Consider the following 12282-nt stretch of genomic DNA (forward strand, 5'->3'; position numbering starts at 1 on the left):
CTCTTCCTCCTGTTTTTGCTGTTCTATCCCTGTTTCACTCTCTCTGTTCTCTTTGTAAGGTGCTTCTCCAGTAAAATTGAATATTCTTCCCTCGTCTGAAATAGTTGTGCATTCAACCGTCCCCCCCGCAAGCATCTTCAATGCTGGCCTTGATAGGTTCTCTGAAGAGTCCCCGATCAACACATGCACACACACCAGACAAACACATGCATGCACATGCGCACACACGGGGATGTTTTTAAGAGCCATTTCTTTAATGACAAGGATGGTGTCCCTGTTTGCTTTGAAAGCTCACTTTTGGTCTCCCTGGTGACGAACCGCAAGTGTGTTTTGGGGACAGGGCCCTTTCTCATCTTACCTCATTATGGTGATGAATGAAATGGGAGCGATTTGTGGCTCCAATCACCTACGAGTGAGTTGGGTGGGGCTTTGGGGAGACCTCTGATCCCCTTAAAGGAATGAATCTCCGGCATGCGTTGTGAGAGCACGCGTCCCTTCCTGGGTGTAGGGCAGGGTGCGAGGGTCAGGTCGAGCGGGGAGAGCGCAGGCTTTGGAGGGCCTTTGCAATCCAGCTCTCAGTCTGCATCTCGGTCTCTGTAACAGCCTGATGGTTTGGGGTGGAGGGTAGCAGGGGGGTGGAGAGAAGTCAGGGAGTGAGCTCACAGCTGGTAGAACCAGCTCACAGGTGGCTTATCTTTGCCCTTGGTGGATGCCACATCCTTTCGGACCTGCTTTCTCGGATTGGCCAGGGTAGGTTGGACACCCGCATTCTCTGCTCGAGGGTGTGTTGGAGGGGATGCCAGGGCGAAAGACAGTCTCTCATTGCTTTCTGAGCCTTTGCAGTCACCACCATTTGGTCCCCTTTTTATGTTTTGGGGGCCACTAGAGGAGGCAGCAGAGGAGGTGGGGAAGGAATTCAAGAAGTGCAAGCTCACGGACCCTTTGGAACCTGGGCCAGTTTGGTCGTGCAAAGAACCCATGGCAGAAGTAGCGGAAGTAGGACCTCTGGGCCTGAGTCATTAGGCAGAGACCTTTGCCTGGGGTTAGAGTGAAGCAAGAAGACACAGGTTCATATCCAAGGCTAATCTGTTGCCCATTCCTCAGATAGATGCTGTGAGCCAAAGGGAGGTACAGCACACTGGCTGGAGGGTCTGCCTATCTTGTGTGTTCTCTTTCTTTCTAATTTGAGCTCCAGACTGAGTCGACTAAGAATGAAGATTGAAGTCTCCATGGTGAACAAGGAGCTGGTTCTCTCTCTTATCAATGTGTTCTCTCTGCGAGGCTCGGCGCCTCTCTCGGATACAGGCCCTCTCTGATCTGGGCCTGGAATTCAAAGCAAACTGGCCAGACTCAGTGTCACTTTATCTGCTGCTGTTGAGATGGAACATATTACTGTAACCTTTGGCTTTGGAGGATCCATAATGATGCTGAGGGTCACAGACAACCAGCCTTCTGGCTGGGATTGTGCATTTTCACCATGGAGAGCAACCCAGGCGATGGTTCAGTAGAAACCTGCCAAATGTTCTCTCAGGCTCTTATCTCCAAGTGAGCCCAGGCCGTCCAGCAGATGATATCGTTGGGACGAATGACAAAAACGTCTTAGGTTTTTTTTCCTCTCGGGCTCCTAAGGGTGTTTTTGAGGAGGAAGCTAAGTGATGAGCATTGTCTGCTATTCCCTCCAGTGCCTGGTCTTACGAGGGTGTGATGGTGTCTTCCAGATCGAAGCAAGGCCGAGATGGATCTGAAGGAGCTGAGTGAGTCGGTCCAGCAGCAGTCGGCCCCTGTGCCTCTCATCTCTCCCAAGCGGCAGATTCGCAGCAGATTCCAGCTAAATCTTGATAAGACGATAGAGAGTTGCAAAGCACAATTAGGTATGTCTCTCGGTTTGCTTACCTCATCATCACCATCATTACTCTTTTTAGGGAAACCACCCGGATGAAATTAAAGCCCCATCCTGGCTGCCTTTTTCGCAGCTGGTTTAACCTTGAGTTGTTTGTTCAACAAAAATAGATTTCTACTCATGGCAGAATATTTCAGATTTGCTAGTTAATTGTTCAGAAGGGCTTTTTGAATTCCTCAGAGTGTATTCTTTGTGGCGGCCTGCCAACTCGAGGTGCAGGTTGTAAGAAAGTTTGGAAGCAGAAAGAGCCTCCTGAGCTTGCCTTTGTGCTTCCTCTCTGCTCACGTCAGTGTCTCCACTTCAGGGTCAAGTGTATCCCACAAGTGTCCAACACAAACCCTCCCCCTCCAGGCTAGGCCGCTTCCCCCTCGGCACATCCATCCTGCTTCTGTATCTGTCGTCTCCTTTCCTCTTCCCTGTGCTGCTGCTTTCTTACACTGCCTACCTGAATCCTGTCCCAAAGGCTGAGCTCGGGCATCACCTCCTCCAGGAAGTCTCCCCTGACTGCCCTCCCCATCTGCCCTCCTTTGCTACCTTATGTCTCTGAAACATCAGTGGTTCCTTTGTGTGGTGGTATCCCTCCCAAACTGGACTGGAAGCTCCTTGAGGGCAGGGAGGTTGCCTTATAAGGATTTGCCTTCTCCAAGGTGTACTTGGTCTTATACACATAGTAATGCTCTGGAATATTTGTTGAATAGGTAAATAAAGCCAGGAAGGTATTTATAAAGAAGTAGGGGCCAGCTGGGTCTCAGGAGAGAAAGCCAGTCCAAGGTGAGGTTTACATGTCAGTGGTTTCTCTGGACCTTTGGGTGAGAAAAGAGTTATAGTTGGGAGTCATCCAGGCTGTCAGAGGAAAGCATTCCTTGCTGGGTTGCTTGTTTGGATGAAATTTTGTAGGCCATTTAGACACCCCTCTTGGGTCCTTCCGTGCAGCTGGTCTAACTCCTTGGTTTATTACCGTTAATAAGAATTTTAATATTTCCATTTACCGAGGGCTTCCTATGCCACATGCACTGTGCATAGATTGTCCTGGGAGGTCGATACTATTATCAACACCATTTTCAGGTGAAGAAACTGAGTCTCAGGTAGTTCATTCGTTCAGGGTCACACAGCTAATAAAAGCAGAGGAGCAAGATTTGAATTCATATCCTTTGGGCTCCAGTACCCAAGCTTTTCCTATCACATGTGTGGTCATGCTTGTCCTGGCATCCGACCATTAGTTAACAGTCGCATAAACCCTAGGATCCAGAAGTTAAACCAGATCTGGGTTTTTGTGTTTTGATTCTTTCAGTTTTGACTGAGCCCTGGAGGAAGTGGGTATAATTCACTCATGATCCTGCGGGGCTGTTCGTGGCTCTTACCCTTTTAAGAGTTTCCCTTCCGTGTGTCTGGGTCAGGATAGTGACCCCACTCACGATAACCGTTGCTCTAGAATGAGGGAAACACAGAGTTGATGAGGATTTCCTCTTCAAAATTTTAGGGTGTAGCATTATTTACCTACAGACGGAGGACACCCATTCCCGAGAGCAGGAAGCATAAATGGGTTAAATGGAACTGTTGTTAGAAATATACTTTTGCCCATTTTTGTCTGTATATGTATGAAAGTCCTGCCGTTTTATCTTTTTCCCTTTTGATAGAGACATGGAAATGGATGGCTTTCCTCTTGACTCCATTGCATGTAGAAAAACAATGCAAACACAGTGACAGTTGACTCTGCCTCAGTTCAGGGAGCAAGATGGGGACCGGGCAGCTGGGTCACCTGTAGGCAGTGCTCCCCCACCTGAAGGGGCCAGTGGCTCTCAGCCCCAGCGAGCCTTGCAGGCCTGTGACCCAGAGAGGCCAGATCTGCTGCTGTTTCAGCACAAGCCCGCCATCTTGATTTCTGTGAGATCTCCTGATTTGTGAACTGGCCAGCAAGTTCTAAGTTTAAAAAAAAAAGCCAGCAAATAACAAAATACCCAAAAGCATTGGGTCAAACCATTGCTTCCTAAATAACACGTCTGCTCGCCAGATGTGGCTCATGGGCTATGAGTTTGCAACCTCCGCTTTAAGGCTTTGGTTTATTTCTTTGAGTCCTGGACACAAAGGGTAAAGGACTTTAACGCTTTGGGAATTTGTGGGAAGAGTGTTGGTGGCGAGTCAGGAGCCCAGGGTTCTGGCCTCGCTTCTCTGTCTTGGTTTTCTTTGTGTCCTAGAACAAGTGATTTCTCTGGGTCTCTATTTTCTAATCCGTAAAATGGATCTGTTTTAACAGCGCAGGTCTGGCATTCCTTCCCTTCCATCCCTCCCCTTGTCAGTGTCCCAGTGAGTTATCCATAATGCAAAGATTGAACTCTGGATAACTTCGAAATTCATGTTGTTTGGTCCCATGTCATCTTTGAATGTCAATAACTAAAACCCTTTGCAGACAAGTTCCATTTGTCGGCTGTCGTCAGCTGCAGCTTGAGCGCACTGCTAACCCCACCAGGCCAGTGTGATGCGATTTGAAATGTTTTTTTTTTTTTTATTCCAGCGTTGGGCGTGGAAAATGGTTGTGATTTTTTGGTCCTGCTCTTTATTTTGTGAGTACGCCACATGCTGGGTTTTCTTTTTGAATTTAGGCATAAATGAAATCTCAGAAGATGTTTATACGGCTGTAGAACACAGCGATTCTGAGGATTCCGAGAAGTCAGATAGTAGCGGTAGTGACTCTATCAGTGATGAGGAGCAGAGGTCCAAGAATGAGCCGGAAGATGCCGAAGACAAAGAGGATGCTCAGATGGACAAAGAGCCATCTGCTGTCAAAAAAAAGCCCAAACTGGCAAACCCCATGGAGACAAAAGAGGAGCTGAAAGTCAGCACGTCGCCAGCCAGCGAGAAAGCAGACCCAGGCTTGGCCAAGGAGAAGACTAGCCCTCAGCCCGACAAGGACTTTTCAGACAAAGCAAAACCCTTGCCTCATCCCACAAAGGATAAGCTGAAGGGAAAAGATGAGACGGATTCCCCAACAGTGCATTTGGGCCTGGACTCCGATTCAGAGAGCGAACTTGTCATAGATTTAGGAGAAGACCATTCTGGGCGGGAGGGTCGAAAAAATAAGAAGGAACCCAAAGAACCGTCTCCCAAGCAGGAGGGTAAGTGATTGTACCCGTTTCTGGTTTCTTGATTTGGTTTTAGAATGCCACCTTGCAATTTGTGTTATCTCAAGTCAGGTGACCCTCTCCCATCACAAAGGGTGGCGTAGCAAAGCTTGGATTGGCTCCAGGTCACCCAGCTAGTTACTGAGCTGGACCAGGACTTAAACTAAGCCTGCGCACCTTTCACCTGCTCAGTACCCGATGTGGCTGATTTTGAGCACAGAAAAATAAGTCTCTTAGAAAGTAGTTGCTTCTAGCTGTTAGGTCATTTTTAGCCTCAGCAGCTTCTTTTCCAGTAGGCTCGCTCATTTCCCTAAAGTGTTTGTCAACATTTAGACATTTGACAAGGCTGAAATTGTTAGAAGTGTTCAGTTGGAAAATCTTGATAAGTTTAGCCTCCCTTACCTCTCCTCACGCTGCCCAGGCATCTCCAAGTGCTTTTTCTTACCAGAACACAAGACCATTTGGGTAGGTGGCACCAGAACGCTGAGTTCTTGAGCCACTAGAAATCAGACGGGCATTGTAGGATGCTGCCTGAGTTGGTGTTCCGCCCTATTTGCGATTAACTGACATGGGCCCAGGGTTTCTCAGCCTTGGCGCTGTTGACATTTTGTGCTGGATAATTCTTTGTCCTGTGCACTGGAGGGCGTTTGGCAGCATCCCTGGCCTCTTCTTACTGGATGCTGGTAGCACTTGCCCAGTGGTGGCCATCAGAAATGTCTTGACATGGCCGGATGTCCCCTCGGGGGCAGAATCTCCCCCAGTTGAGAACCCCACTGCCTGAGCTCAGCAGTTCTCTGCCGCTGAACCAGTAGTGGCTGCCCTCAAAGCTGCTGCAGCCCAGGCATGTCGGCAAACCCTCCAGCAGGAACTTGGGAATGAGTTGAAGGATGTCCCTCCCACTGAAGAAGCAGTCAGCACATTTTTCAACTGGTTTGGCTAGTGGGGGGTGAGGGGATTCCCACAGGCCTGAGAAAGATAATGAAGAATTAATTAAGGGCTAGGAGAAACATGGCCCGAGGACACATTAGAGGTTGTAGCCATAAAACCTCATGGACTTCGTGAGTTACTTAAGGGAGTAGCCAGGTTTCATTTTTGACTATGCTTAACTTCTGACAGGAGCTAATGTCTGAGTTCTATATCCCCTGGGGATTTCTTAGGCTGGCTTGCTTAAAGCAAGAGGGGGATGGGCTTTGAGAATCTTTCCTCTGTGTTTGTATCAACGTGACCTGTTCTGGAACCTCAATTCCTGCAGTTCATCAAAAGAGGATGGAATGTCTCTCAATGGTACAAGGGAGGAAGAGAGAGAGGCAGTTGGGTGGGACAGGAAGGATGGCCCACCACACCATCCTTTAGAATTATGAATGGCATCTGAAAAATCCGATTCTTTTGTGGATTGGGGTTTGAGGGACAACCTCAAGTGTTGCAGAAAACAATAGGAGTAGCATTTATTCCACGAGGTTTGTGGGAATATTGGGGCACAGATGGTAGTGTTCCTGTGAATGATACATTTATGCTATTCCTCTCTTTCTGGAGTGGATCTTTTTTTTTTTTGCGGTACGCGGGCCTCTCACTGTTGTGGCCTCTACCGTTGCAGAGCACAGGCTCCGGACACACAGGCTCAGCGGCCATGGCTCGCGGGCCCAGCTGCTCCGCGGCATGTGGGATCTTCCCGGACCAGGGCACGAACCCGTGGCCCCTGCATCGGCAGGTGGACTCTCAACCACTGAGCCACCAGGGAAGCCCTGGAGTAGATCTTTTGATTGGTTGTGGGTTTTTGCCCCTTCCAGAAGGAATTTGTGACAGATTGATAAGAAACGAAATGAAAATCAAGAAATTAGTGTAAAAGATGAAGGTAGAATAGTGAGAGGTCTGGGGAAAATTTGTATACAAAAATACATACTGTTCCAGCCTTCAGAGTTAGCAAAGTTGGGCTTCCATTTTGACTCTGAGCTCCCTAGCAGTCAAAGCAAAAAGGGAAACATATGAGTCCCTTGAAAGATCTCATGTTTTCCTCCAAAATAAAAAGCATTCCAGTTGATTAAATGAAAGTGAGCTCTTCCTCCCACTGGTATCTGCAGGAAGTTTCTCCAGGAGTCCCCGAGTGTGTGGTGGACTTTTAAGCTGAAGATGTCTCTGAAACATAATTCAGGGTGGCTTCCCACGGGTTGGGGCAAGACTGCTTAGTCTGAAATCCAGAGCCCCCCTGATGGTGGTTTGGGTTTTGAAGAATCAGCTTCGTGTCAGTGATGTACTTTCACTTATGAGTTTACTAAGTGAAGGGCGTTTTGGAGAGTGCTTGGTGACCTCCAACTGACCTTCAGTTAGGAATGCGGCTTCTGCACAGTATATGAATCCTCAGATAGCAAAATGGCTTTTCTAGCTAGTGCTCTGAGAACAGAGGCCAAAGGAGCTCGCTTAACAACCTTTACTATGCTTACCCTGTAACATCAGTCATTTCCATCCTTCTCTTAAAAGTCGTTTTTTTAAGGTACAAGACTGTGACCAAAGTCTGGAATAAGTAGGTTAGTTTGATGGGGCCGCTTTTGGAGTGTTGGCCTTTAAGAAATTCACCCTTTTTGAGGCTACAGGTGATTATACACTCCCAATTTCTAGGACAATTGGAATTTTCCGTGGCCTTTACCCCGCCTCCATAAACCATCAGAATCCTCCAGAAATTAAAATGTTTTCGTGTCTAAATGACCCCCCCCCCCACCCAGAGTGCTTCGAGCCTGGAAACTTTTCAGACTGCACACTCCTGTGTTTTTATTTGGGAAAGAGCTCCAGCCGTGACTCGTGCAGGCTGGTTACCCATCTGCAAAGCCACCTGTTTGCTTTTGCAAGACAGGAGAGAGAAAAGGACCTTTTTGCGGTTGCCCTTTGCCCAAGGAGGGACCAGGCTAGTTAATCAACCAAGACAATATATTTTTTGGTCACATGGCAGAAAAGGGAGGCATTAAAGTTGCTTCTGCAGGTTAGAAGCCCTGCCTGGGGGGACCCTCCCAGTGTGGGGCTTTTAGAAGGGCCAAGTTCAAAGCCACCTCTGCCCCTGGAAGGGGCAGGGGCTATATCCGGTATCTGGCAGGTCATCCTGGGGAAGGATGGGGGCTCCTCACTGCAGGTAGAGCTCTTCTCCCAGCCCACCCTGTGTTCCTGCCCATGAACTTGGCTGGACTCTTCCCCAGAGGAGCAGGAGAGCCAGCCAGGTGTGATAACCACCAAGAAGACACCCCCTCCCTCTGCCCCCCGAGTCAGAAAAGTCAGCCTGTCTTTTCCTCTCACACTCCTTGGTTTCCCCAAACCCCCAGTTTACTGAAAATCCCCCCTAGAATAATCAAGCCCATGCCTTTCCTGGGTGATAGAAATCTAAAAAAGACAGGTGTAATCCTTATTAAAGAGTTTGATGTCGAGGCACATTGTCAAGATCAAGGGTGCTGATTTGCACCCGTGTTTTGTGTGTGAACCCCAGGGAATCCTCTCTGGGGGCAGGTTCACCTCTCCAGTGCCAGGGGCTGCTGCAGTGATTACTGACCACACACCCCTTTTACAGATGAGCACTCACGAGGTCACACACCCTTCTACGCTGCTCAGTGCTTTTGGCTCTAACCTGCCTTCTTGCCAGCCCTCCTCACTGCCTGCCCTCACTTACCAAAATGCTGTCTATTCCTGAGCATGTCTTGGCTAAAGCTGTCCCCCTCCAAATTCTCCCTGCTGCCTGTTGAAATCCTACGCTCCACCCCCATAGCCCAGCTCCTCCCAGGAGACATACTCTGAAAGGCAGCTTTTTTCAAACTTGAGTCCCTCGCATTCATTATTTTTGCCATTCCTAAGTCCTGCCTGTATAATTACGGACTTAATATTTTTATATGAAACAACAGCTCTTTAAAAAAAAAATAAAACTCAATTTTAGACTTAAACTTGACCACCACACAGTAGGTAAAACAGTATAGTGTGCTCTACATAAAAGACGCAACAGGAATAACTACAATCAAAACAAAAGCAAGGCATCTAAATTCTAGATAAATACCATTGTGCTGAGGAAGGTTCTGCCCTTGGGGTGGAATTCCCTTTAGTGTTAGGTGTCAAGGCTACCAGGACCACACCGAGACTGTTCTGAAGGGAATCAGAAGAGATTAAAGAAGATACTCTTCTTTTTGGGTCACTTACTGTTATTCAGTGCTTTGGCCTATGGGAAGCCGTCTGGTTCTTTGGGGTACATGCTTTCTAGGTTCCCTGGCCAAAGAAAGCGTTTCTCTTAATCTCCGGATTGACTTTGGCTGGGTCTTTCTCAAAGTGCTTACCCAACTTTAACTTTGTAAAACAAGATACTTGCAGTGATTCTGTTCATCCACTGCGTTGTCTACTAGTAGGTGAGCAACTTGAGGGCAGGGGCTGGGTCAGGTTGGCCTCAGTCCCCCAGACGCCTTGACATAGACGTCTCAGATGTGAGCAAGTGCACGGAACACAAGGGGGCTGATGTTTTAAGATACGGCATGCTGCCGAAGTGGCCTGAGCGTATTGTGTAAGTGCCCATTCACTGGGGGTCTTTGGCATGCTAGCCTCTGATGGTCACCCAGAACTTGGTGGTGTAGAGACCCTGCAGGCCAGCCCGAGTCAAATCCACTTTTTGTTTGTTTGTTTTTTCACGCATTGGCTTTAGTCGTAGGTAAAGCTCCACCATCCACGACGGCGGGCAGCCAGTCTCCCCCCGAAACGCCGGTCCTCACCCGCTCTTCTGCCCAAACTCCCACGGCTGGTGTCACGGCCACCACCAGCACCACATCCACGGTCACGGCCCCGGCCGCCGCTGCCACAGGAAGCCCAGTGAAAAAGCAGAGGCCGCTTTTACCGAAGGAGACTGCCCCGGCCGTGCAGCGGGTCGTGTGGAACTCCTCAAGTAAGTTTCAAACGTCCTCCCAAAAGTGGCACATGCAGAAGATGCAGCGCCAGCAGCAGCAGCAAAACCAGCAGCAAAACCAGCAGCAAAACCAGCAGCCTCAGTCTTCCCAGGGGACGAGATATCAGACCAGACAGGCCGTGAAAGGTACCGAGCCTCCCCTTCTGCTCTCCGTGGCGCCCGGTCCCTTTTTGGCCACATGGACAGGAGAAAAATAATCGTTTTATTTTTTCAGTTCCCCTTGGTTTCCTGGTTACTGTATCCTGGAGGCCTCACACATTCCATTTGGCATTATTTTTAAAAATTGTTTTCCAACTTGCTTTGTACTTTTCTTTTTTCTTTTTTTTCTCATTTTATAAATACATGCATATGTTCTTCTTAGAAAGGGGTGAAGTAGACACATAGACACAAAAACGTGTTGTCCTGATTGATTTGCCATTTCATTCTCCACCCTTTCTCAGAGGCCGCTGTTAACCGTAAGGTCTTTTTTATGCATGTATGCATATATATTTATGTATATATGTGACTTCATAAAATATTACTTTTTTTTCTTTTTTCTTTTTTAAAACGTGAAAATGGTACCATACTTGCTTTTTTTTCCGTGCCCCCCCTCCCCCCATCAGCATGTTTTGGAGGTCCGTCCATGTCAGTACATACAGCTATACCTTATTCTTTTGGACTGCTGCATAGTATTCCACAGCTTATTTAAAGTATTCCCCTACTGATGGACATATAGGTTGCTTCCAGTTTTTTTTCCTGTTGTAAGTAGTGCTGCAATGAATACCTTTGTTTAAGTTTCCTTGTGCACATCCATGAACCCCTGGACATTGTTTTGGAAAGAGTACAGTGTGAGAAGTTGGTAGCAAAGGTTACCTTAATAACTAGCGATTAGCCTCACACACAAGAGGAGCAAGCGTCAAGAACCAGTTGCTGAAGTGCGGGATCATAGCTCCCGGCAGGAGGCTCCCTCTGGAGCTGATGGAAAGCTGAACCGTCTGATGGGTACCAGTTGGCCCAACTCTTGTGAGCACTGATGTAGAATCTTGTTCCCCTGGGAAACCTGCATCGAGATCCTTGAAGGTTGGGCTCCTTGATTGAAACTCTCACATGCTGAGTGCACCCCTGTGAGTAGGACTATTAAAAGAGTCGCAGCAGGACGTGGGGTTGAAGAGTAGCCAGTTCTTGAATTGGCTCCCGTTGAAACCCTTCAAAGATCGAGGGGAGGGCAGACTGAAAGATTGGACTCGCAGCATTGAAGTACAGCTGGATTGATCTCGCTGTTTGAAGAGTCGTTGGGACAGAACCGAGTCTAGGATATTTCATGTTGGGGTGACCAGTTCCGGTCTTCTGAATTCATCCCCCTTAAGCATAGTGAGCCTTCCCCAGGGGAATTTAGGTGCTGGCAAGAAGGAGCTCATTGATGGTGTGATTCTTAAATCCCAGATTATCTTGTCAGGGATGAGCAAAGCTGGCCACTAGTTAAAGTAGTAAAGACAGATTTCAATCAGCTCTTTACTATTGCAATAGGGCAAAAAGTCCAGTGTGAACTAAACATGTACACAGGGGACTGGGCGTTTTAAAGGGAGAATTCGGGAAAAGGGATGGGGGTGGGCAGAGGCTCTGAAGAGTCAGAAAGTGAAAATTTACATAAAGTGGGAAGGGGGTGTTGGTCCATTTGAAACATCTGGGTTTGCTAACTGGTACCTATTGAAGGTAGGCTCCGACCCTCCCACAGAGACTGGGAGATGGGCCCCATCATTAGGTGTTGGCTGGAATATATAGTCAGTTCATTCGGCAGCCTTGTGTTTTCTCAGTCAGGGACCTTAAGGGGGCAAGGGTCATCCTAGGGATGCAGCCTTGAGCTGTTAAAAAGTATATTCGTCTTTATAAACCAAGGTGGAAGCCTCGTTGAGGAAGAGCTCAGAGGAGCCTGGCTAGGGTTTGGCCAAGGAGAGAGTCTTTGTCACTTGAAAATAGAGAAACTCGCAGGGCGTTTGTCAGAGGCTCTGCTCCCCACCACAGTTTCCTACTGGGATGGCCTTCCCGTGGCAGTGGGATGACCAGGACCCTTTGCTTTCCTAGCTGTCCAGCAGAAGGAGATCACGCAGAGCCCGTCCACCTCCACCATCACCCTGGTGACTAGCACCCAGTCGTCGCCCCTGGTTACCAGCTCGGGGTCCACGAGCACCCTCGCCTCTTCAGTAAGCGCAGACCTGCCCATCGCCACCGCCTCAGCAGATGTTGCCGCGGACATCGCCAAGTACACTAGCAAAGTGAGTGCCGGCGGGACGTGGGAGGGTTGGCTTCCCAACAGGAACCACTTGGGTCATGACCTTGCAGGTTTTAGAGGGTGCTTGGGAGGGAAAACC

The 12282-nt window shown here is 48.5% G+C and overlaps 1 protein-coding gene across 13 annotated transcripts in view; it reads left to right on the top strand.

The window, feature by feature from the left end:
* Positions 1 to 12282, top strand: part of ZMYND8 (zinc finger MYND-type containing 8) — a 126611-nt gene that overhangs the window by 87827 nt on the left and 26502 nt on the right. For 9 of the 13 annotated variants that reach the window (XM_060030677.1, XM_069541464.1, XM_069541463.1 and 6 more), the window contains 4 exons: positions 1719 to 1871; positions 4501 to 5013; positions 9677 to 10060; positions 11996 to 12186. In XM_060030677.1, coding sequence (XP_059886660.1) covers positions 1719 to 1871; positions 4501 to 5013; positions 9677 to 10060; positions 11996 to 12186 — 1241 coding nt within the window. The remainder of the gene's footprint in view (positions 1 to 1718; positions 1872 to 4500; positions 5014 to 9676; positions 10061 to 11995; positions 12187 to 12282) is intronic. The other 4 variants (XM_069541465.1, XM_069541468.1, XM_069541467.1 and 1 more) reach the window with 1 other exon arrangement.

The sequence above is a fragment of the Delphinus delphis genome, chromosome 15 (assembly GCF_949987515.2).
Source record: "Delphinus delphis chromosome 15, mDelDel1.2, whole genome shotgun sequence".
Classification (NCBI taxonomy): Eukaryota; Metazoa; Chordata; class Mammalia; order Artiodactyla; family Delphinidae; genus Delphinus; species Delphinus delphis.